This window comes from Thermobia domestica, chromosome 7, assembly GCF_964235325.1.
Source record: "Thermobia domestica chromosome 7, izTheDome1.hap1.1, whole genome shotgun sequence".
Classification (NCBI taxonomy): domain Eukaryota; kingdom Metazoa; phylum Arthropoda; class Insecta; order Zygentoma; family Lepismatidae; genus Thermobia; species Thermobia domestica.
Genome location: NC_137460.1, coordinates 52,061,741 through 52,089,705, shown reverse-complemented (window position 1 = coordinate 52,089,705; position 27,965 = coordinate 52,061,741). Strand labels below are relative to the sequence as shown.

The following is a 27,965-nucleotide window of genomic DNA, read 5'->3' as shown; positions in this document are numbered from 1 at the left end:
ATTATTTACCAATTCACGTTCCTTTAACTCTTTTAAGATAACCTCACTTTAGGAAGACTGTTCAAGGATTCTGATGTAACGAGGTTATGTGTTACTGATGAAAACATCCAAATATCAAAATGATTTAACTTATTTTCATTTCCAAACGGATATGGAGATAAGAACATACTATACAGTCGCTTAACATGTATGCTATAAGCGTTCTCTCGTAAACTTTTATCGGTATTTAGTAAAGATCAGATAATGAGGTCCCAAAGGCTGCATTAGTGGAGTGTTTGAGAACAGTCACACTGAAAGTCTATCAAGATTGGTGTCAACAGGGGAAGTGACGAACCGCCGGCATAACTGTGAAAGTCGGTGCAAGATTTATGTCGGGGTGTTCAGCATATGCAAAGATGACAATAGGTCGCTGAAACGTAATGTCGTTTGTCAATTTTCCTTTGTGTGTTTCAGTTACCATAATTTTAATTTTTAGTATTAAAATGCGTTATGTACACAGGTTCCGTCCATGGAGAAAACATTATTTTTTCTTTTCATATATGAGATGTGTTTCGACTGGTAACAATTGCGTTAAAATCAGCCAGAAAATGAAAGTGAAATTTTGTTCCAAAAGGAACTTTAGAAGGTGTTGAACTTTGCTTTTGCTCATAAAATCTAGAACTAGGTATGGCACATTTGTGCTCCCAGAGGACGATTCTCGTAACTTTGCTGACAAATGAGTCACATTCAACGGGACGTTCTAAGAAAATTATAGTTAGAGGAGGAGGAAGATTTTAATAAAAAGACAATATTGAAAGAAAATATATTGCTAAGTACACTTTGAAATGATTATTTTCTCAATAACTATCTTCGCTATTAATTTGTTTTGGAATAACTGAAGGAATACAAAGTACTAGTTGCATTTTCCATCATTGTTACTGTCATTATCCTTATTATTTATTTTGTAAAGTATATGTAGCAACCAGCAAGTAATATGTACTTTACATATGCAAAAAAGAAACAAATAATTAAAAAAAAAAAAACTGAAGGGGTAATTTGGATAAGGGCGTATCGACCTATTTCCAGTAAAATGAGATATACATATTTTCTGCATGTTTGAGCATGTCCGTATGTGTCTAGGTGGTGTTAAGGTAATATCTCTGCTCCGTAGCGAACGCCTGTCTCCAAAAATAGTGTGTGAATACGATGGTTAATTGGATAAGGGCGTTTGTTTTTCTGCTCTCCTGCAAAATTGAAGAACTGCTAGTTACGTCCTTATCCAAATTTACCCCTCAATTGTTTTACTCTTTTCGTATGGAATCTTGTGACTGATTACCTCCAGAACACAGTAAAAACAATAATTTGTAAGGATGTAAGAATACAACATCATTTTGCTTGATATGGAATTATTCCTTTAAATGGTATGTGCTATTCATCTGTTTCATGATGTAGTAATTAGTTTTACTGCACAGAATCAGTGATCTTACTCCTGAAACAATAGATAACTTTTTCGAGCAAATTTCGGTGTTCGACTCACAATATTTATCGTAACAAGATCTGTTATCTGTAATTTTAAGGTTTATCTTGAAATTTGAAAAAATTATTATTTAAGCAGCATTCCAAAAACGTGAAAACAAAATATTTCAGTTTTATGTCCCACGATTACACCGTGTAGGCTAAATGAGACTGTGGTGATGAGAAAGAATGAAATGGTGGAATAAAGAAAGTGCAAGGAAACGGGAGAACCCCGAAGAAGCATACACACGAGGTGTTCGTACACCACAAAGCTTACTTGGCGCAAGCTAGGAACGAACCAGGGACTCCACGCATTAGAAATGAACGCTCCACCACTAAAACCCCTAAAAACGTTAAAATGTTTTCAATGTTTAAAGGTGGATATTTGTTTCCTAATAACTGTCTTCTACAATCACGACCGTTTGGTCAGCAAAAATATTTAATTTTAAAAAATCTTGATACTTATTCGACACTAGTAATAATTTAATTGCATATACTGTAATAAATCATATTGGACGCATATTCAAAACTGAAGATGACCAACTGACAACTGTAATGAAAGTACGGTTTATCTTTATAGCATATACAAATGAAAGTGGTCTCTGTGATCACATCAAATGAAAACGACTAAACAGTTTGAAATGAATTTCTGAATATGGTTAGCACCTACACCGGAATGAATTTTATGCTACTCTGACAAAAATGCTGTGTATCCTTGGCAGAAAGGGGTTCAAAATTTATGCAAAAATAAAAAATCTTACAAGCTCTTCAAGTTAGGAAAAGGGACACCTTTCTCCAACTTCTCGAAAATTCTTTTTTTTAGTAGGGTTAACTTCTACTATATTCTAATTTACCACTCTGAATTCACAAAATGGCGAAAGAGAGGAAACGGCTGCATCGTTTGAAACGAATTTTTGAGCATAGTGCTTGGGCCGAGCAGAGTTTTCATCATTTCATAAGACGAGCATTAAATTTTCTAAATAAAGTTGTTTCTGGGTATGGTATCAAGGTAGCTGTTTCTGGATAAAAGATGCCTTGTGTGAGGAACATGCTCCTCGGAAGAATTATTGCCAAAAATAAATGGAATACGGGAAGAAATCGGATAAATATTCCATTTAAAATACCATCTTTCATCTGGGTTTGGTGACTATAAAATGAAATCATGGAAAATATCCAGGAAGATACCCGCTTCAGAAAATTTAAATATTACGACTACTGGGAAGCCAACATGATCGATTTAAGAACTTCAGTAAAGACACAAATTCAGAAATTATAATTGAAAAAAATTATACTTACTATACAGCCTTGGAAAATGGCCTCAACACCTTGAACACGATCTACACAACAATGGACAATGATGGCACTAAGCAATTTAAAATATCGTCGATACATACTCATCAAATCTGCACCAAAAGTGCTGTCATTACCTGAAATAAACATAATTAGGATTAAATCACTTAGTATCTTTTTTCGTGCGGTACAGAAATTATATTCCAAAGAAATAAATCCAAGCAACAATAAATATCAATAACAAAGTAACAACTGCGATATACACAATTCCATTTTGATGTTAGCATTGCATTCCTAGATTGCTATCTCATGTCGATCTATGAAGGCCTGCATTAATAAACACAGCGTGTTCGAGTCTCCTTGAATACTTCCACTTTGTTATTTCATGTTATTGATGTTTATGGTCAAGAAAAGATTATATGTTTGTGGTCAATTCTTCTGGCAATCAAATCTCGGGAATCATGAGCTCCAGAAAGATGCCGTTTTCACTGATCGATTGCGAGTTTTGTGTAGATTGTTCAGTACAAACTAAATATTTAAAAATGGCTATTATTTCATTATTACATTTTTTAGAGGTACACTGGAAGTGTTGAAATTTTTAAAAAACTATGGCATTTATATTATACGAGTTATACCTAGGTACATTCCAACACCACACATTTATGTTAAGGGTTAGTATATATCTCCGGCGTTTGTTTCATGGCCAAATAATAATGAAAAACGAAGGATAACAATTTCTCCAGTCTAAGATGAATCTCTATTGTTTGGAGAGTTTTGCCCAATGAACACCATAATCACTGAGATTATAATTAATTGTGTGTGTAATGTATTTGCTGATTACATACTCCATGGAAGAAGAAAGAAAACACTGATCATTCTTGAATTAGAAACTCCAACAGGAAGCAGGCTGAAATCTTGCAAACTGTGTGAGATATCGAAAAAAAATAGAAAAAAATCTGCCCTTTATGATACCCCTTGCCGTTTTTTTTTTTTTTATCAAGTCGTCCTTCGCTTGTCTGTAAAGGGGCATGAACAAATGCTGAGAAGTATGACAAGGAGATTCATGCTCATATATGAATGATGTGCTGTATAGAGAGCGCAGGTTCAGTTAGTCAAACTTGGGGCGAGAATCAAACTATTTTCCTTCTCGTATAGTAATGAGAGTTCATTTGCATCTATACAGAACATTATGTTAGAGAAAATTACTACCTCCATAAAAATTATTTACTTACCAAAAAATAGTAAAAGCAATCAACACTAAAAAGTACACTAAACCATAATAATAATAATAATAATAAAAAAAGTGTGGTGTTAAAATACTTGCCTGAGGTGTAAATTTTAATACCTTTGTATCCATATCAGAAATATCTAATAACTGCCATTGAGAATTTGTATTAGTTAGTATTTTTTGCTATGAGCATAGTTTTATGCGGTATAACTGTCATTTATACAAATTCCTGTCATCTTTCTCGAAAACAGTTTGTAAGCGTATGAATTTCCTGACATTTACATGAGTAGCGGTGATACCATCTTACAACAGATGGTAGGACTGCTACTCATGTAAACGCTCTTACAAAATTCATACGCTCACGACACTATTTTCGTGAAGGATTATAGGAAATATAATACGTTGTACTTACTTGGTACAAATGTCAAATATACCGCGTAAAGCTTTGCTCATAGCTAAAGATACAAACTAATACAAATTCTCAATGACAGTTATTTGATATTTCTCACATGTGTACAAAGGAATTAAAATAACACAGTCAAGTGGTAATGTCAGAGTTGTTTTAAAACTTGCTTTAACACAACTTTGTGTGTATGTGTTTATATGTGTGTGTGTGTGTGTGTGTGTGTGTATGTATGTGTGTGTGTGTGTGTGTATGTGTATGTGTATGTGTGTGTGTGTGTGTGTATGTGTATGTGTATGTGCCCTTTCGACAAGCCGCTGAATTAGAAAGGGAACGAAAGAGGAAGAAAGAAAAATCTAGAACAGAGAAAAGTCTGAGAATCTCCGCTCTACCTACCTAGCCGATTAGTTGTTCTTCCTCCACTTTTTTTCCCCCCACTTACAGCCTGGTTACACAATCATACTACATACACTATCATATTCATAATACAATAGACGCTTTCAACTCTTTTCTCTCTTCTTCCCTTTTCTCTCTACTTCTTCCTCTCCCACCTCGTGAGCCGTTTGACTGAAAATGTTTATAATACATTTTTATTGTATATTATTTTAGTGTTGTGGTTTTCTATCTTTCATGCGACTGGTTGATTGAAGTTTTAGAGTTTCCTTCACCGCAACGAGAAAAATGAAATGAAATCTAAGTTTTACGTCCCACGGTTATGCCGGTTAGGCTAAAGGAGACGGTGATGATGAGAGATGAGTGAAATGGTGGAATGAAAAAGTGGGAGGAAACGGGAGAACCCCGAGAAAACCCACGAGCACGATGTTTGTCCACCACAAAGTTCACTTGGCGGGGGCTGGGATCGAACCCGGGACCCCAAGCACCAGAGGTGAACGCTCTACCACTGAGCCACCGCGCCCCCCTCACCGCAACGAGACTATACGAGACATGGACCTACAGCTTAACGTGGAATCCAACCACATAAGCTCCCGTTGGGAATCGAATCCAGGTCATCCGCGATGAAGATGTATACCCCAACCATACAGCTACGAGAGCTATATATTATATGATCTGGCCAGAACGACTAAGTACCAACGTCAAGTATGACAACGTGTAGATTGGTCTGGAACTAACTATAGTGTAATGGTTAGCGTGCCGGTACTTTAAGCCAGAAAACTCTCATCTGATGGCCAGCCCAATTACAGTGGTGCAGAAAACACACTGACCTATAAGGCAGTTGAAGCGTACTGAAAATTAATGTTTTTGATATATTCTCCTTTCAGCTCGATACACTTTGTCCAATATTTCTATGCCTTCCAAACAAACAAACAAACAAACAAAAAGTCAAATGCTGCAAAATAGGCTTTCGTGTCAAGCATGATCTCCTCATTAAAAAAGATCAGAGGAGCAAAATCTGAAGAATATAGTTCATGAGGTAGCAGTTCGTATAGTAATCCGACAGTTCTTGTCATGGTAATGAAGATAGAGCTTTGTCCTGGTAAAGGTGAATTTCCTCTATATTGAATGGGGCAGTTTTTTCATCAGTTCTCTGCATAAACTACTTAAGAAAACACATCTGTACTAGTTTTACCCTTTTCAGGTCGTCAATGAAAACGATGTCCTGAGAATCCCAAAAAATCATTGCCATGAATTTACAAGTCGAACGTTCTCCTGCTGAAATCCACTGCTTCGACAGTTCTTTGTTTTCTGGTTGGTTGGTTTGGAGTTTAGGTCCCGTTCACCACCGAGGCTGAGGCATAAACCTACAACTTAACTACACGACTTCCGCCGGAAACTGAACCCAGGTCTCCTGTGCTACAGGCGCGTACACTAATCGCATAATCACTAGGGACTTTTTTTTTTTTTTTTTTTTTTGTTTTCTTGTTAGTACTAATGTATTCAAGTTTCGTCAACAGTGACATAACACCTGAAAAACTCACTTGGCTTTCACATGTCCAAACACTGTCTTACCATGTTTATGCGATTCCACGTTTGGTTAACCTGCGGCATCCACCTTGCCAATAACATCTTATACCTAAATATTCATGAAGATTAAAAGCATGTTTGATAAATGTTTACCATCTCAGCTTTCACGCATATCTTCCACTCTACGATCTTTCAACACAATACCATGAATTTTATTTAGCATTTCCTCAGATGTGACCTCCACTGGACACTCCCAAGCCCAGTGTCGTTTGTGCTCGTACGACGAAAACGAAATTATGAAACATTTTTGTACCATTCCGTGACATATTACAGAGACTCCACAATATTTATCAAGCTTTACATTGTTTCCTTAATATTTTTTCTTACAGAAGTAACGCTTAATCAGCACACACAATTCACTTTTTCCTATTTCAAAAACTAAAACCATACTTATTCAGCTTTAAAACACTGTCAACAACAGTATAAGGGACAAAAGATAATCAACATTCTCAGGCTACAAAATTAGAGTTCATATATTTTTGTAAAAATAAACAGGACACACGGTTTAAACAAAACGGGACACTTTTCTATGACAATTATGTAGTATAATAAAAAGGAATTTTTAAAGAACACATTCTTTTTTCGTATTTTGAAGGCACATAATACAATTACATTTGAAATAATAGAAACTAATTTAGTTTCACAGCAGATCAGTATCATAACAAGTTAGTCGTGCTTAGTTACGATGTCTACAAATGTCTACTCTCGCAACACAATGACACTTCTATAACGAGAGCTATGGATTCCTTCTAAATTACAGGTTTTAAATTTAAGAAGAAAAATGTTAAACAAAGATTCTCATATTAAGGGACAGTTCTGCGTTCCGAAGAATTTTGACCGAGACGCCAGTACATGACTTTACAATAAGGGATAATTCCGTAAAATATGGAACGTATAGGAACCTTATGCAAAATATTAAAAAAAAAATATATATATAACTTGCAATCGCAGTGTTATCTCATGAAGAGTTACGGACTTATCAAACTTCCTCATATACCCATTTATTCAATCTTATAAAACTGAAAGTCACTCACTATGTTTGTAACTTGATAACTCTTGAACCACCTGACCAATATCGATCAAATTTTTAACATTGATGGGATTCGGGCCTGGGATGGCCTTTATCTTTTCACTTTGACGGTAGAACTTAAGGGAGGAGGAGGGAAGGGAGGGATATATAAAAATAAATAGAACTTAACTCTTGAACCACTCGACCGATCTGGATCAAATCTTCCACATAGATGACGTTCAGGCCTAGAATGCTTTTTCTCATTTCGTTTTGACGGTAGGGCTTAGGGAAGGAGGAGGGGAGATACATAAAAAAAAAAAAAAAAAAAATAGAAATGACAGTAACTATCTTCGTGACTTAATAACTCTTGAACCACCGATCTCGATTTCGATCAAATTTTCAACATAACTGAGGTTAGGGCCTGGGATGGTTTTTATAATTTCACATTGATGGTGCAACTTAGGAGAGGGGAGGACGGGTAATATTTAGACGATAAAAATTACCGATATTAGTGTCGAATCCATAGTTTTCGGGGTCGCTGAGATGAACAGTGACGCTTTTGATGCTGTTTAAACCCAAATTCAGACCCGCAACTTGGGGAGATATATAAAAATGATGGAAAATGCCCGATATTAATACTGAATCCACAGTCTTGGGACTTGAGATGAATAGTGACACTTCCGATCCCGTTTAAATCCCAGGGTGTCTACTAAAATTCCAAAGTGAAATTTCGTGACTTTTTCGTTACCAACTCGTAACATTTAGTAATATTCGCATGAGTGAATGGGAGTGCGAATGACGCTAAATTTTCATGCATGCGATAGAAGCGTGCGTTGCTTGTGTTGGGAGCGTCTAAAACCGACCATAAACATTTTTGATGGTGAATTTTGACGTTTTATAGAACAAAATTTTCCAGTCTGTACTTATATTTGTATACCATTTAAAAAATCGTGACCCAAAAGCTACATTTCGTGACTTTTTCTTGACTTTCATGACCGTTTTCTGATTATATGACTTTTTCGTGACCGATAGACACCCTGAATCCAAATTCAGCCCCGCAACTTGGGAAATAAATATATATATACATACCTGTGGCTTGAGTTTAAAAGGGCCAATGTCACTTTTTTTGGCAAAAATGAGATACTCTTCAATTTTAACGTCTATAAATGTATGTTTTCTTGTACAAGAAGAGCAAATGTCAACACGAACTATATTGGAATATATATCATTCATATTAACATCTGCTTTTCTTGCACAAGAAAATATCCATTGATAGGCGTTAAAATTTGACAAACATCTCATTTGTGCCATTGAAAAAAGTGACACTGGCCCTTTTAGACCCAAGCCATAGATATATATATATATATATATATATATATATATATATATATATATATATATATATATATATATATATATATATATATATATATATATATATATATATATAATGATCGAAAATGACCGCTATTGTCGATTACAGAGTTTCGAAAAAACTGCTCACCCGTAACCGAATTCCATCCTTGTGTTGTGTAATGTTCAATTCCAGGATAGAAAAAAAGAAAATCAAAGCTAGCAAACAATCACTTCCTAACAAAAGAATACAATCAGCCTGGTTCCATCCTATAGTTGACTAGTTGATATTAGTTCCATTCTAGTATCTACCTACTTTACAGAGGGAAGATGTTTCTGCATTGAACTTCCCGGTGTGCCTGTTTCCTTTTACATCCTTAATGATGCTTTAACTTCCAGTAGAGCCGAAAGCTTGAAACAGCAAATTTATTCAAGTATTTGAATTACAAGCGAGTAAGATGAATATTTCTGAAAAAGCTCTCATACCGGCTAGTAGAGATAGTTTAATTAAGATGAACTAATTGGAGTAAAGATGTATTCTGAGGAACGTACTGGAAAGTACGGAAGGAAACCTAGAAGATTGTAATTGAACAATTTTAACATCAAAACCAAAAGATTGGCAGAGTGTGGTGGTGCTTGGAAATTTTCCAAATTCTGCAGCAAGCGAGCTGCCACCAATGGCAAAATACTTATAATGATAATGATTATGTGTATATTCAACTTACCTTCCGACATAATTAGCCTAATCATATCCGGTAATTGAGCCTGGTTGTACAAAATAATCGACGATACTACATCTATATCTTCTCGAAGACGTGCCTCTTCCTACAGCGAAAAATTCTACATTAGAAAGTCTGTTCGCGATTATAGGAGAACTATCAAGTGAAAATACACCTATAGAACAAGCTAAATAAATATTCACTAGTATTATTAAGATAATTAAAGAACACTCACCAAATATTTTCATGAAGTTGCACTGAGATAGTATAACACACACAATTTCTCTTGAATTAACCACTCATAGCAATAAATGTGTATTCCTTGTACTTTGAACCTAATTCTGATACATCATTAGGGGAAGGAAGTGGTATAAACACAGTATTTATATATATATATATATATATATATATATATATATATATATATATATATATATATATATATATATATATATATACCTTAAGAAGAAGAAAATGTGAAAGAACCACATATAATGAAGTGTCAAAAATAAATACGTGCCCTTTCCAAAATAGAAACCTGTTGTCAACAAACAAATTCCACGCAGAAACAAGATAATCACCGGTAATCCCTTACCAATCTCAACCACCTTCTCGACTCTCCCGTCTTCTATGCAGTTGTTTAAATAACTTGACTTTTTTTTGTCTGTAATGAGCAATGCTACTTTAACTTGTTCTATATTGCTTTCCGCATTCTGTACTGCTTTAATGTAGCTAACAATCAATAAAATTCTTTTCAAGCTTTAGATACGCTGGAGTTCGAGCATCTGTTCTAAATTCTGTCCTCTCACTTATCATCATCATAGGAACAATTAACATTACGAACTCCGCTGCTTTGCAATGGATTGGTGAAACAGCTTTTGTATCTATAGTTTTCAATGACTTCTAGTCCTATCGACGGCGACAAAGAGGAGGTTAAGATTATTGATAAGATATACCTACGATGATCATCTGACTTCCACCTGGAACTTAGTGATGGATTTTGGAAAGCTTATTTTTTTTGACAACTTCCATAATGTTTTGTCTCTCTCACTTTAAGCCTTTTAAATTACTCTTACCTATATGGGGTTCGAAGAATATGGAATTTTGGATCGGTGAGTACAAGAGGAATTCTTTCCAATGCAGATATATTAGAAGTCACATTTAAACATTTACACTCCCAGTATAAATTTTTATATATATACAGCAGATATAGAAATCTTTGGTAGCTTTATTTACCTTTGGAAGTTCGTATCTTTAAAACTGAATTCAACTGTCCACTATAATGAAACAATTAATGGTCTATATTCAAAACGTAACCCACAATTTTGAGACACGAACATATAAATAGCATGACAAAAACAGTGAGAGTCATGGCAACAGCATCATTGAAGCTACTTGTCCACGGTAAATCTGAAACTTTTTTTTTTTTAAATTGTGGGTTTTCTTTTTAACACAAGACTAAATACATGTCATAGGCACTGCAGTATAGGTAGCTAGAAAACTGCTATGTATTCTACATTCATCATCATAGAAAATGGATAGTATTCATTAACAAGACATACAATGAAGTTTTGTAAAATTCGGCATGTAATTGTCAAGGACTTCAGAACTTGAGAACAGTTTACTTTAACTTACAATTTTTTTGTACTTTAAACTACGACATATATACTCGACGAGTTCGTATTTATTTCGAAGTTAGTAGCAAAAATTGTATACCCACCTTTGATGGGGACTACATCTTGTTCAATACATAAACATAATTATTTCAATATTTATTTTCGTTTGATTTGAATGATTAATTTCAGCATCGAAACGTGAACTTATAGTTTAATGTGTAATCTGAACCTAAGTTTCTACTGGGAATTGAATCTATGTCCTTCATAGGTGGGAGACCAATTATTTACCACTGGACAGTCCGTTATTACCACTCTAATACAAAAAATACGAAAGGAATATCTTTTGATAAAATAAGATTACATAATAAATGCAACTTGGCTGTTACGTTAAGCGATAAACGAAATAATTAGTAGTAGTTTTTTTTTTCTTTCTTTCTATACTCTTTGATACGAATACCAGAACACTTACTAGTACAGAAACATAATCGTGAACCTCTTCTAAAATTGTGTCAACAGCACGAGACATGTTTTCTTCCGTTGGAGGATTTCCATTTAGAACCTTCTCTGCAACAAATTCCCTCAGCTGTGGACGGACACGATTTAACGGAGCTGTTTGTCCTACGCCTAACTCAATCATATCCCTAAATGTGAAGTTCCGTGCCTGAAAAAGATATTCACAATATTAAATATCAAAAATAATATAAAAAGAAATAATGAATGTAAACAAAGCGAATAAGACTCTGTTCTGTATTTTAACCCTCTTATGGCCCTTTAGGTCTGCACATTGCTATCCCTAAGGTATTGACCCTAATTAATTAATATTTCGAGACAGCATGGAAACAAAGAATTGGTTATATTTTTGTTTTCCCTTTCAATAATAATAATAAATTATCTAATGTTTGAACAACAATCGTCAGCTTCATTTTATCAGTTCTACTGGTACCCAGAACTACCCAGTCCGACAGCCATACACTCTCCTACTCTTCGGTTCTCTTCACATTTATTTTTTAAAGTTTTTTTTTTTTTTTTTTTAACTGGAATGCTAAGACGTTTTTCTTTGTATAGAACAGAATTAAGGATTTTATTGAGTTTAGATATTTTAATGATGGGTTTCTTGTTGATAATATTTATTTATTGTTTTTATATTGGAAATGTTGACCGGGCAATATTAACGAGTTACTGTTTTAATTGTGTTGTTGCTGTAAATAATATCTGAGATGTCTGGAAAATTTTATTTCCATTCTTAAGACAGTAATTATTATTATTTATACTTTATTTTTCTCAGCTTGGTGTGGTCTGTTTTATAATGTTTCCCAACTACTGACTTGTATTTGTCAGCTACTGACTTACGTATATTATTAAAACTTTGTATTTTATTTCGGTTTACGCAACTATGAATATTAAAAAGTTGTATGATAGACACAGTTATAGTGAAACTAATAGGTAGGAATATGGAGAAGGGCAAATTAATGAGGTTACACATAAACCTATTCTTCTATCTGAGTGATTCAATTTCAAATCTTCCAGGGTGGTCCACACGACTGTCTCCGAATTAGTCTTTTTTTTTTTTTTTTTTAATAAACTACATACAAAATTATTAGACCCATATTTTTTTCTTTTTGCTGAAAAATTTTTTTCCTTCGATATACAGCCTTCCAAAATGGCTACCCTACTCTCGGATTGCTCGAAAAACTGAAAAACGTGTCAAATTAAAAGTTTTGCTGTAGAGAAACTAGTGTACTTAGGAACATAATCGCAATAGCAGGAAGAGTATGAAGTTGTATGTTTCGGTGGAGGGTCAAAATTCGTCTATTGGTCCAATAGGAATCGCGAAATTCACTCGTAATGTTGCTAACTTTGGTGAAATTTTTGCTAACTTCAAACCTTTTTTTTTCTTTCTTTCTTTCTTTCTTCTGTCCTCACGAGCAATATCCACCATCAGCTTCTAGCATCGAAATCTACTCCATAAGGCCTCTTGAAAATGTAAAGGACTTACGTTTCTGATTATTACATCCCACGTTATAGCATGATGAAAAGATGAAAATTTTATTAAGACGCCATGTTTGGACGCCATTTTCTCAAGAATTCTTTCTGTACACAATTATCTTATGCCTTTTAGAATAATCAACACATTTAATACGGTCCTTACTGTAATAGGACTTTTCCATTGTTATTCACACAAACACTAACTAGTGCAGTACAATGTCATGTTACCAGTGAAAACAATTTTCATGGTTCCAGAGAACACTAGGACGATGTTCACGACACCGAATCACGTAATAAACTGTTTCGTGGTTGCAGCAGTACTTCTTGAACAAGTTCAAACTTGATGCGTGGAGTCACGAGAGGTTTTGCAATAATAAAAAATAAATGTTTTCTTCTTTTTATTATTATTATTATTATTATTATTATTATTATTATGACTACTTACACAGACGTAGTTTTTATTCGACACTTTGGTTTTACTAATGATGGCAAACATCAAGTGAAATTCACACTTAATGTTGAAAACTATCAATAACGCACGAGATAAAACCTTTTAATGAAATACATGTAAGTTTTCGAAAACTGTGGTGATGTGAGAAAAATTGTGATTCATGTGATGTTTACTATCATTAACGAATACCAAATATCAAATAAAATCCACGTAGTGTTATTTGGAAACAAATAAAAGTTCTACCAAGTTGGCAACACTGCCAACCCAATTGCAACGCACGTAAAAATCATCATATTGATACAAATCAACTTTCTGAACTTTATCAAAGCTTTAACGCACAGTTTCTAATTTAACGCGAAATATATATTTTATTTTCTATTGTCCCGAGCCGATTTTGGGTCCCGAGTTGGAAACCCTGTAACTCGAAAATAAAGCGGAATTCGACTCATGTTTATAGGAACTTTTCTACTGGATTTAATGTCAGGATTCAACTTTCAAAATTGTCATATTTCCTTTCAAATCGCCTTGTGTATAAGACCTAAATGTCCATAGGAAATATTTACATTCCAAGTATAAAAATCGAAATTTCAATAATTAATTGCGAATGTTAGGGGCTGCAGCCGCATGAACGGTTAACGGATATTAAATACTTAGGTACTTCTCCAATACACGTAAAAAATTCAGATCTTTAAAAGGTGGGGTTTTTGAGAAAATGGCGTCCAAACATGGCGTCTTAATGAAATTTTCATCTTTTCATCATGCTATAACGTGGGATGTAATAATCCGAAACGTAAGTCCTTTACATTTTCAAGAGACCTTATGGAGTAGATTTCGATGCTAGAAGAAGATGGTTGATATTGCTCGTGAGGACAGAAAAAAAAATGTTTGAAGTTAGCAAAAATTTCACCAAAGTTGGCAACATTGCGAGTGAATTGCGCGATTTCTATTGGACCAATGGACGAATTTTGGCCCTCCACCGAAACATACAACTTCATACTCTTCCTGCTATTGTGATTATGTTACTAAGTACATTCGCTTCTCTACAACAAAACTTTTAATTTGACATGTTTTTCAGTTTTTCGAGCAATCCGAGAGTAGGGCAGCCATTTTGGAAGGCTGTATATCAAAGATTTTTTTTTCCAGCAAAAAGAAAAAATATGGGTCTAATAATATTGCATGTAGATCCCATATAAAAAATAAATGAAATGTGAGACTATGATGGGGACCAATGTGGTTTGCCTGGACGATTTGAAATGGAATCGGTCACCTAGATTTATCTTACAAAGTACAATTATACACGATTCGAACTAGTGAAAACCCAAATATGAAACAACAAACAAGAATATAATCACTGAAGTACAAAAATAACGGACGAAGCACAATGTCGAAGCATTTTTGCCAAAGGAAAATGTCAGTACCAAAACATAGCACGAATCTTGTACTGTATTTACTCTTCTACATCGAGATTCATATAGGAATTCATATAGGCTTATCTTCAAACGTTGGCAACACTGTACTTCACGACTTTACAGGTATGGTTCTACTCATAATTAGATTTGCTAGACGATATAATTTGTGTTCCGTGCCATTTCACAAAACTTCATGTTGTGCTCCGTTGGCAACACTGCATGACATGATGTTATTGAGCATGTCTGTGGGTACAATGTTCGCTTTCTACACTGTCATGTTCGCTCTCTGTTGTATAAATGCCATTTTGATTACTTTAATCATTTTGAAGTTCCTTCTGTGTTAGTGTATCTTTTGCATTGCTATCTTCACATGATTCCAGATTCTTTCCTCTGTGTATCTGTATTTTTGGGTGTCGGCCCGTAAAACTTTGGATTTCTAATTTTTTTTTTCCACTCCTCTATCGATTGCGCATTGTTTGATTGGGCAACGCTACTATCAATATAAGATGTTCCCTTGTAAGGGTGAAAGGCGTTTAGTTTTTCGCAAAGAAGAAAGCCATAAACGTATTTTTGCGTGCGAAGACCGTAAGCAACGACTAAAATATGAAGGTGAGACGTCATAGGCCGAGCAAATTTAGAGGTCTGTGAGCAAAGTCACCAGCTAGCAGAAGGCTAGCCTAATTTAACGCCCCACGCTTATACTCTTAAGGTTAAAGGAAACGGATTATTAATGAAAACGAATAATTATGCAAAACTTGGAGGAATACAAATGTGGATCCAAGGACACGATGTTGTGGATCCAACCAGGAATCTCGTGCACCAAAAGTGAGTGCTCTAATACTGAGCCACCGTGCCCCGTATGCACGTCACGTTTCACTGTACTTGTCTATTATGGAACAGCTCCGCTACGAAAGTATTTCTTTTTTCTTTATGTAACTTTTACATTTCGCAACTACTCTATTATTTTAAAACATTCAAATCACTGATTTTATACTTCCAATCATTCTTCAATCAACTTACTTGACATTTCAGCAGCGATTACTTAAGTTATGAATTTAAGTCATGATAATGAAGCAACCCCTCACTACTATAATACCAAAATTATTGGAAGTATTAGTAATATGCTAGTACCACACACTTACCAAAACCATGAAAAGGTCTGCGAAAAAGGAATCCCCTTCAGTATAGGAATGATCAGGTATTGATTGTAAGAAATCAGCTATGGTCCCTTGTGATGGTTGGCCCACAACTGCTGCTGATACTTGACCCCGAATACCCTGCAACAATAACGATAAAAAGTCAGAATTTTTTTAGATTATTAGTCATACGATATAGATGAATCTTTGTAGTTTATAATTCATTACTCAAACTTTTCAATATTGTTATACCACATAAAATTATAATTTCAACGCGAAAATATATTAATAGTTCATACTATATTATTACCAAATATTTTGTACTTTCTTTTTCTTATTAACCTGTATATATCGTGCTAAAGAAAATTGTCCTGAATGAGTTCAATATTTTAACTTTATAGGAGTATAAAACAAAGATCAAAAATATTTATTATGATCAAATTTCGAACACTTCTGCATCTTCATCAGGATGTTTCCTTAAGGAAATGTCGTGATAATGGGTTCTAAATGCACAATAAAGGCATCGGCTGCATAATCTTGCACACCGAAACTACTATTTTATCTGAATATGGTGCCTAGAAAAATTTGTTCTGTCGTGAAAATATGACCAGGTCAATTTCCGTTTTGTGTGTAGTAAAAATTTTTACCAATTTGGTCGAAGTTCTATGGTGTGGTTGCAATGAATAATTTCACAACGTTTATTTTTTACATGTCCATAATTTTGTTCCATTACTTAATGTTAACTTCATTAGTTCATTTATTTAGATTTTAAATGAATTTAATATCTGGGAAATATTTGATTGAAAAATGTTTTAAGTAAATCTCAAATTATTACTAATAGGAAGCCTAAATGGACATACACCTATATGAGAGAGTACCTGACGTTTCCTCCAATAACTATTTTCTGTACATATTACATCCTTAAACGTTCATCAGCAAGAATTTATAACTATTAGAAATCTAAAATTTTGCGTAAAATAATGCAAGATGTTGTGTAGGTGAAAATACAAAGATCGATTGCAATACTTAGCTCATGCCAACACTGGTAAACATGAGATTAAGACATGCAACGGTATTTGGACGTAGAAAAGATTAAAGATCTGCAGAGAGCATTAATAGTAATAATAATAATAATAGTAATAATAATAATAATAATATCTGAAAAGCTTCTTTTTAGTCATTTCCGTATACCCATCTACCGAAATGAATTTAAATGAATTCAATTGAAATGAGTCTTACGTTCCACTGTTATGCTAGCTAGGCTAAAGGAGACGGTGATGATAAATAATTAATGAAAAATGGTGGAATGAAGAAAGTGGAAGGAAAGGGAGAACCTGGAGAAAACCCACGCAAACAGTGTTTGTCCACCACGAAACTCACTTGGAGCTAGGATTCAACCAAGGACCCCATGCACCAGAGGGGAGCGCTCTACCACTGAGCCACCGCCGCTTCTATATTCATTTATCGAGTGCAATTTAGATAGCTGCCTTCATCAAGCAGTAATATGCACACTATCTAGAATCGCTTTTATCAACTGTTTACCCTTTCACATCTAGCAACTAACCTTTCGTTAAGTCTCTGCATGTAATAAAACAAAAGAAATGATACAACACACTTAAAAACAACAGAAACAATTGTGCATTCCAAACTTATTCATTGACATTATAAATTTCCTGCAATGTTACCTGAAATATTTCAAGTAATTACTCAAAAATTTTCACAAAGCATTACTGTCATTTGATCTGGAATTAAATATTATCGAAACGTATCAAACCAAAATTTCTTACTGATCATATATTGGTGAAATCATAATATATTAGGTGACATAACGAAACATTAACAGTTGTCATATCTTACCTCAATGAACTGAGTAAACGTCTGTAGATTAAAAGGATAATTTGCGTTTTCCGAAGTAGCCTGCAATACATGATACGAGATCAATTATAAAGAACACTTAACGAAAATCAATCTTTATATAATTTCTATCATTATACATGACACATGTATGATATGCTTGTAAATTATCAACTTAAAAAGAAAAAGCTACCTTCCGGAATGGATGAACTAAAAATTTCGTCACATTTTCGGTTCCACACAATATGTAACCTGGTCAAGCACAGACCGGTGAGGTTTCATTTTATTTTCATATAGGTATACTTCCTTGCCTCCCTTATCCACTAATTTTATAAAGCTGCCTGATAAAAATTTCTGCTGCTTTCAGAAAATTAAAGTAAATTCGTAATTCTCTTTCAATTAGAGTATCTATAGATCAGAGCAAAATTTAACTATTGCGTATTTCGTGTGTAGTAATTTCTTCGCAACCCACCGTAAACACTTGACCCATTCATTTTGTCGGACGCACATTAACCAGAGGAAAGCCAGCCATGCGCAGAGAGAGAGAGAGAGAGAGAGCATTCACAACGTTAGAGAGGCCTTATCTAGCTCGACAGAATACGAGGAATAGTTAAAAAAAAATTTAAAAATACAAAGTATAAAACTTTTGTGTTGGTTTACTGTAATTTCACGAAATTTTATTTGTAGATTAAGTTCATAACATGTCTTTTTTTGTGCAGATATGAAGACTCCGATTCTAATCATGTATACCCGAAAAGCGGACATGACTCATCTGGAAAATTGGTCAAGAGTAGAAGTGAGTTCTGTGGTGCGGTTCCTGTAGGCCAAAAATACAATACCTGCTCACATTCATAAGTAGATTGTAGAGCTGTATGGGGAGGGCTAAATTTCAAAGCAATATGTAGGGAAGTGGTATCATACTTTAAGAGAAAGACGGGCCAATATTGTTAATGACAACCCTGGACATAGCGGTAGACCCAGTGCTTCAACTACTGACGTTACGCTTGGAACGACTAGAGCACCCCTTCTACAACCTTTATCTAGCCCCAATGGCTCATCTTTTCCCTGTTCTCAAGCAAAAAATGTGACTGGTTACAATTAACCGCTGCCTCACGGAGGTTACGAGAACTTGACTCAGATATCTGCCGTTATGATAAGCAACTGAACAAAAACTGTGATTACATCTAGAATTAGTGTTAAGTGCCTTCTATGATCTTCCAGGTGTGTTTCACAATAAGATATAATAGATTTTGTAACTTTTTTTTCGATCAACCCTCGTATATGGTAAGACGCTTTTTGCACTAATCACAGTACTGAACTCGGTTCGGCTGTCCTGTTCTCTGCTCAATATACGGCTACAGCCTTCCGGTCATATTTTTATAAAATTTAGTGAATACCTTAAAGACAACGAAGAACATTAATAAATTAGGACGTGAGCCAGACAGTATCAGCAACATGTTAATAACTATTTCCAGACATTCTCACCGTTTATAAGGACGAAATTATCGGGCACGCAAATTTCTAAACCATACAAAAATTTACGAGATACTACTAAAAATTCTATCTATAGAAACAAAGCTACTATTTGTAAAATCTCTAATATATTCTAATCTTGAATATTGCGAAGTAGCACTATCAGACTTGAAAGAAGAATTAAAGCACCATTTGCAACGTATCCAAAATACCTGTATTCGTTTTGTTTATAATCTGAAACGATCGAATTAGTTAACTCCATACTACAGAAAGTTTGCCCTGCTAAAACTTTCCGATAGATGTTATTTGCACAAACTTAAACTCTCATTTCTCTTCAAGACTGTGCTTTCAACAAACTTCCTACTTATTTCAACGACTGAAACCACTCTCATATGTCTACTATTCTGAATCTTTCTTCGCATTCAATATGCAGACATAGATTGTATGTATTCATAGGCATCCCTTCTCTCATTAAATTAAGTGAATTTCCATAATTAGTTTAAATTAATTTAGTAGCGCTTCATTTAATTAATACTCCATCAGATGACTGATTGCTTAAAAATACTGATGTATGTTGATACTTTGGATTTGGACCTTACACTTTAATAACATATTTTAGAAATTTGTATTTTTACATGTTTATGTACCTATTTTTGCTATCTGATATTACATAAAAATCCGAGCTTTATGTATGACTATGGGACATTAACTAAAAAGAAGCAGAAAGCTGTATCTATAGTATTGGTGACCTTATCATAAACATATGATTGATGGTACTCGTAAGTTTGCCACTTTTAGCTAAACCGAAAATCGTCACTTCCTTTAAATCAGTTTCTCAGCAAATACAGTCTTTTTGCCTTTGGATGGTACGTCTTAACATTTTGATGGAAGTTTACTTCTGTGCGCTCTTAAGATTTATTATTTAAAGTTTTGGAACACTAAGGACACCTCTTTGCTTGTTGCTTAAATTTCTGATCGAATACAAAGTACATATTCAATTCAAAATAAAATACGTATATATTCACACAAATGACGGTACAAAATAACAGAAAGAAACCCAATTCATAAACATACATTGGTAGTTTCTCCTGGTGTTTGTCTGAACTGACTCAAAAGTTGCGCTAGAGAAGCCTCCAATGGAATGTTCGCTTGCTGTTGGAAAAACTGATCTTCTCCAGACCCTGCAGATGATGTGCTTCTTGTAGCAGCCGGCGAAGGTGTTGGAGTAGGTGGAGGTCCTAGGAATATAACAAAAGAGGATAAACAAAGGAACATTTAGTATATATCGAACTCTGCTAATACTTCTACGTGTAGTCGTGTATTTAATGAACTCGTGATACCTTCCTTCCTTCTTTTCTTTCTTTCTCTCTCTCTCTCTCTCTTTTTATGCATACTAGAGCCACCTACCATAATTAATTCCTTTTGAAGCTTTCGTGTTTTCTCTGAAGGGACAAGATCACTTTTTTTTTTTTAAACAAGACCTTTCAGATATAAACTCTTTTGTATAGTTGATTCCTTGTTAGAAATTATTCCAAATAAAGGAGAGTAATTTTCTTTTCTTTTTTTCTTTAAGTAACTAAAACCCAGAAGGCACCATTAAAATTTGGCGCTTTAAAACTTAGAAAGTACTATGAAACGGAGTGGAAATGTTTTGAAATTAAATTACATGAAATCTTTTAATTTTACGTCCCTCGGTTATGCTGTGTAGGCTAAAGGAAAAAGTTTTGAGAATAATGTTTTAGTAAGTACAATGAAACAGTAGAAAAAAATATTATTTAGAAAGTACTACGAAATAGAGTGGTAAATGGTTTAAGAATATTATTTAGAAAGTACTATGAAATGAAGTCACAATATTATTTAGAAAGTACTAAAAAACAAAGTGGTAAAATTTGAGTATTACTTGTGCGTCATGGTCATGTTATTGAAAAATAATTGTGAATAAAAATAATAAAGTATGGCGAATTATTTGGAATGGTCCTTAACTATAATCAAAGTTACTACAAAATCTCGAGGCACAATACAACAAGCCTAACTTATTACATAATCGATGCACGATAATCATGTTCACTGTTAACTCAAACTTCAACATGTAAAAATTGTGTATATAACAAGTTCCACTACTATACCCAAAAAATACATATTTAGACACTGAACTAACATTGATAATTGGCTATGATTCTAAATATATATTTTTTAAGCACCCGTAACTTGTTATGACATGGTAGAAAACCAAAATAACCTAAATTTTCAAACAGCAATTTTGAACATTTTTTTTTTTTTTTTAATGAATCATGTTTCTTTCAAATTTTCATTATCTCATTCCAGAAGAATTTTATCATGAACGTAATGTAACTAGGCCATGGTCAGCGCAAGAAAGTTTCATTAAGTACTATTTAGCACACGCTGCTTCACGCTAACCGACGAAGGCAAAAATATTGCAGATAACTTGCTATTGCTAAAAGCACGACCCCCACCAGTTTTCCTGTGTGTGGCATTTTTTGACCAAAAGAAGTGTCACAGTCCTTGAAACTCTCATATTCGCCTGATTTTGCCCCAGCGGGTTTTATTATCTTTCCTAAGTTCAAATCTGTCCTCAAGAAATCTACTGAGTAAATCTGCTCTCCGTAATTTCGTGCTGTGCTGCCTTTGCTGGCTATGTTTCTTTCTCTGTTTCACTTAATTTAAATTATCCTCCTTTATTCTATAACATCTGAAAAGAACATCCAGGGCTACTCAAATAAAGATAATTCTACAAATATATTTTTTTCCATCTCCAATGAATCAGCTGAATATGCAATATACATTGTAATATCTTTGAGGTAGAGTCAATAACGGTCCGGGTGTTTCCCTTCACCAATTTTATTACAAAATTTAAATACAAATATCTTTGAATTTACAAAGAACAATTTAATTAAGCCTGTCCTAAGCGACCAAGATGAAGGAGAAAGGTCTTTCGCATGGTGCTCCTTTTACTCAAAACGGCCTTCAGAGCACCTGCAGGGTTTTAGGTAAGTCTTGCGGGAAACCTCCTCAACCCAAAGCAGCTTCACGAGGTTTGGTTGTAATTACGATTCCCTAGTCCAAAGCGACCTCGGGTTTAGGTAAAGGTGAACTCCCTAGCCCAAGGCGACCTCAGGAGCGGGTGTTGGTTATTTGATCAGCGGTCAAACCGACAGCTGGTTCCTCCTCAGGCTGCGATTTTATAATGATCTCCTGGTGGGTCGTTCCTCCTCGGGCTCCGTTGTTTTGGTTTAGTGTCGTCTTTGTTGTAGTTTCTTGTCTGTTGTATTGTTTGTAAATAGCAACACGTGTTGTGAGAACATGTGCTTGCGCTGAAGCTGGAAATCCTTACTGTATCTACAGGTAGCTTATTGTACTTATTATTTATACGTAGTGAAGTTCAATCAATGTGCCAGACTCTAAACTATTAAAATCTCGGATATTTTTTTTAAAATTAAGCTCAATTCACTATATTTAAAGCAAGCAATATTTTATGATAAACTTTAAGAACAGACTACAATTACAAGACAATAATATCTAGAGAATGTTGCAAGAAAAAGCGATGAACTGTTAATATACACAGAACTATTTTCAAATGATAATAGTGCATTATCTACAGTGTTACAAGCGCGATAGTTAACCAAACTATTTACTTAATTGATTCAAAAGCTGCATTATAGAACCCTCCAATGAAATGTTTGGTTGATGTTGAAACAATGGCTCTTCTCCAGGACTTGTAGTTGATGTGGTCCTTGTAGCAGCTGGTGAGGGATTTGGAGTAGGTGGAGGCCCTAAGAACACAAAGATAATTTTTTTTTTAAAAGATTCCCTACATCTATGTGATCAGTAAGATCACACTGAAAATTTTTCTACCGTATCTTTAGAATAATAAAAGGAAATACAATACATTTATTCGACCATGTACTCCTGACGGAGTCGTTTATAGTGTTTGTGCAAGAACACTTCTTCATAGTGCCAATTATTAGCGATGTGTTTCTATGTCACTGTTCAGAATTGCATTTGCAAAGTTTATAATTACAAGTTTGTAATTATTATAATGTATTGATGAGATTTAAGATTTTTTCTTTCGTTTATATACTGTATATAAAAGAGTAAAAGTGTCTTATTTATCATGAAGGCCATATTACTATAGTTAAAAACATAAAATTCGGACAGCCAACTCCTTTTGCAACGAAAACAAGGATAAAAAAAGGAAGTATGTACCCCAAGGAAGTTATTATTATTATTATTATTATTATTATTATTATTATTATTATTATTTTTAATAGTCTCGTATCAGAATGATAAAGCTTGGCATATGAGCTTTCCATTAAAAACAGCCGAACACGTGTTTCAGCATTTTTCGAAAATTTCTTTTAAACTTTGAAAAGAGCAATTTCTTCGTTACAAATTTTATATGTTTATTGAAAAACTTCCAAATGTGATGACTCACTCACGTTACATGTATGGAATTCCGTACATGTTTCGACGTTTTCGACGATTCCGTTTCTAATAGTGGAAAGGGATGTTCTATTACATTCAAAGATCTGATTCTTTATTTAAAAAAAAAAAAAAAAAAAAAAAGTGATTATTTGTTTAAGCTGGAGGTATGAACTCTCAACTGAAATAATTCGAAAATGTGTTTCAAAAATTATTCTTCTAAAGGGACAATTTCTAGTATTACAATTTTCGACTTTTTATTTAGAAAATGGCTGATGTGAAGGTTCGTTTGTTTGGATATGAAATTCGATATGTAAATTCCTAAGTCAAAAATAGGTGAACATGTGTTGCAGAGTTTTCGAAAATTCCTTTCTTAAAGGAGTTTCAGGTAGGTATTGCTTAAGAATTCATTTCAAACTGTTCATCCTGTTATATGTAAACATTCCAGTTATCGTGAAAAGATTATGATACCACGATAATGCACAATTCTGAACTAAAATTTTGAGAGTATTAAATGTTTAATGGATTCAAATTTTTTTTTCCTCAAGTCTCCTATACAATATGAAACGATTAAATCAGTACACTGTCACATTCTTGGCCCACTAACTGTAATCTAAAAAAAGATATACTTTGTTTAAACTTGAATTATTAAGATCCTATCCATACGGATAAAGATGCGAGTTTCAGACTTATATACGATTAGTGTCTCAGAATGGTCAGAAACATTGCATTTTATTTCTGTTTTAAGCAACATAAATTTGATTTAAATTAATCAACTTTGCTAACGTGCAAGAACAGCACTTATACAAAATTTCAGTATGTTCTACCCTTAATAGTTCCGAAGAGCCGATGAGTGACTGAGTTAGTGAGTGTGAGTTTATGGATTTACATTTTTATATATCTAAAGACGATTTAAGATGCTGAAAGATAATTAGTTTTAATGAGTTTGGACATAACGGTGACTGTGTTAGTTTAATCATCATGGACTCTTAGGTATTTTAATAAATTATTACTTCAGTGGTCGGAGAGAATCCCAGTGTACTACTGCGGATGGCCTTTATTTTGTAACGAGAGGTTGTAGGCTAGTGGTTAGCTTCTTTCTGCGTCATGAAAGGATTCCGGGTTTAAAGCATGCAGTCAGTAATCCTGATTAGTTTTCCTGGGTTTTACTCTGTTGTATTGGGCGGATGCTGGGATGGTACATTTGAGACACTGATTGCTGCCACTTCCTTTTTCATTAATGTTATTATTGTTGATTATTAATAATTCTAGTGTACGTTGGTCTCGCACTTTGCTAAATAAATAAATTAAAAAAAAAAATCTCTATTTGCAATTTCCCAGATTTTCCGTCCTCTTTGGAAATTCAAAACTAACTAGTCCCATTTCCTGTAATACTTCCACCTTACCCTACTAGGAAAAGACGAAACATATCTACACTATAATTATTAGTTTAGAAGATAATGTTTTAAATAGTCTTAAAATACGTCACCTATAGCTGTAACTCATACATTATTTGAATCATACTTTTGTTAACGATATGTAAACCTCTCTGTAAGTCTATTGCATACATTATCCATACATACATTATAGAAAAGTGAAGTTCGTAGATGATGTAATACATAATTTATAAGTACTGACGAAATAAAGGGAATAATATCTTGATTTAAAAAAAACAGAAAGTTCTGTTCAGCGGACCCCAAGATATGAATTCAATTTATTTTGTTACACAGAATCGAAATTTCGAAACCCTAGGACGATTGACCGTGTCAATTTTGTTTTATGGCCGAAAAACGTGTATCTTCCCTATCCAAAATTGCTCAAGGTTTCACCCATAAAAAAAAAAAAAAAAAAAAAAAAAAAAAAAAAAAAAAGGTCGCGTTGCCCTGGGGTTTCGAAATTTGAATTCTGTGTAACAAAATACATCGAATCCACAGTCTGGGGTCCGATGCACAGAAGACTGTGTAATGATTAGAAAAAATTCATTGATCTTGTTTCTACATTTAGAATTCAGGGAAGGTAATAAGTTTTTATTCTATGTTTTTTTATTTATAAGAAATTATTAATCAAGTACTAGAATTTCTAAGAATCACGCTGTTACTCAGTGTTTAGTTTTTACTATTACACCAAATTACTTCTTTTAATGTCATTATGAATAATATATTTCTTATGAACTGTAAATATCCAGCATACTATGACCACAAATTCCCTAAGTCCCGAGATGGTACGACAATTTTTCATTCCACTTTCTCACTATCATAATCTGCAGATATTATGTTCTAGAACTACCAACAAATTTTTACCCTTAAGTCTAAAGGTTTACTTGAAGTCTACTTTTATTTCATTATTTTTTAAGCTATTACGATATGATTTCAAAACAACACCTCTAAACCTCTATAGACTATTAATCATTAGATAATTCTCAATTTCTTTACAGCATACACTACTGCTTTATGATATTTTAAGTGAAAAATACTTACAGCCACAAATTTTATAAAATTATATTTCTGAATGTGCAGATGTTTAATGCATTTTTTCTCCAAGTATAAACACACGCAATATTTTAGAAGAGTATGAAATATTTCATAAACACAATGATTAACAAAATAGAAGTTTGAGAAAATACATAATCATTTTCTAATTCATTCATTAAAAAAAAAAAAAAAAAATTACTGTAACATACAAGAAATGCATCTGTATCGACTTTAATACAAATGCTATATTAAACATATATAAAGCAAAAATGAACTACTGTTCTCAAGACTTCTGTAAAAAAAATTAAATTAGAAGAAAAATTTTTATTTTTCTTCCTAATCTACGAAATTAAAACTACTGTAAATTTTACTCTAATTCTAAAAAATACACATCAAAAGCCAACTAATGTATTTCGCAACAATACTGTATTGTGAAAAGAAAGATTACATTTTTTTAAAAATCTAATATGATGTATTAATTTACAATGGATTACTTCAACATTTAGTATAAATTAAGTAGATTAGTGCGCTTTTCCTCTTCTGAAAATCGTTAAACTCTACAAATACTGATCTTACTATTAATGTACCCTACGTAATTTAACAATTCTCAGAAAAAAAGGCGCATTAATCTGCTTAACTTTAGACTAGCTTAAAAAAAAAAAAAAATTGTTGAAAAATTTTGGCCACTTTCACTAAGTTTTGCAGCTATTTGGAGTCTGCTTATATATATATATATATATATATATATATATATATATATATATATATATATATATATATATATATATATATATATATCGCTTTAGTGATGACAATGACCATGATTTGACGAATTACAAGCATAACAACGCAAATATATACAGATGGAGATCAGAAAAATGGAAACACCAGTAGTTGGCAACACGTCAGATGTATGGGTTGGCAGTGGTGTCGCGTCGCTCGCAGCGCCGGACCGCTGGTGGTGGTGTGTTAGGTCGGTCTCCATAGTACGTTAGGCGCAGTGGAACAGCATTGTCCAGTGGCTGCAGTAGACGGAGGTAGTGTAAAATGGGAGACCTCTCAGATTTTCAAAGAGGGCAAATTGTTGGTGCGCGGTTATGTGGAGTGTGTGAGACAGCAGTGGCTACTGTGTTAGGTGTGTCGCGTGGGAGTGTCGAAGGTGATGACGGCCTACACAACACACGGGAAAATCACATCGGGGAAGCGGAACAGTGGGCGGAAGATAATCGTGAGTGACAGGCTACGCCGGGTATTAAAGCGCATTGTCACGCAGAACCGTCGTGCCACTGCGGAGCAAATGACGGAGGAACTCAATCAGCACCTTCCCCACCCTGTTTCGACAATCACAGTCCGCCGCGAATTACATGACATGAACTTACGGGGTCGTGTTGCACGGACCAAACCGCTTATCAGGGACCATAACACTTTCGCACGCCCCAAATGGTGCCGCGACCATGCAACTTGGACCGTTGAGGACTGGAAACGTGTGATATGGTCGGATGAGTCATCCTTCACCCTATTCCCAACCACGGGCCGTGTATATGTGTGGAGAACGCCCAAAGAAGCTTATGATCTGCAGTGTCTCCGCCCAACTGTGAAACATGGCGGCGGCTCGGTGATGCTGTGGGCCGCAATATCATGGTTTTCATT

General features: G+C 34.2%; 1 protein-coding gene across 7 annotated transcripts in view; it reads right to left on the bottom strand.

The window, feature by feature from the left end:
* The window catches only part of LOC145690091 (large proline-rich protein BAG6), a 122,520-nt gene that overhangs the window by 18,600 nt on the left and 75,955 nt on the right, over positions 1-27,965 (bottom strand). For 5 of the 7 annotated variants that reach the window (XM_081764640.1, XM_081764642.1, XM_081764643.1 and 2 more), the window contains exons 15-21: positions 23,058-23,195; positions 20,479-20,642; positions 17,935-17,994; positions 16,084-16,218; positions 11,565-11,756; positions 9,486-9,585; positions 2,791-2,921 (exon numbers count right to left, since the gene is read on the bottom strand). In XM_081764640.1, the coding sequence (XP_081620766.1) occupies positions 2,791-2,921; positions 9,486-9,585; positions 11,565-11,756; positions 16,084-16,218; positions 17,935-17,994; positions 20,479-20,642; positions 23,058-23,195 (920 nt within the window). The remainder of the gene's footprint in view (positions 1-2,790; positions 2,922-9,485; positions 9,586-11,564; positions 11,757-16,083; positions 16,219-17,934; positions 17,995-20,478; positions 20,643-23,057; positions 23,196-27,965) is intronic. The other 2 variants (XM_081764646.1, XM_081764647.1) reach the window with 1 other exon arrangement.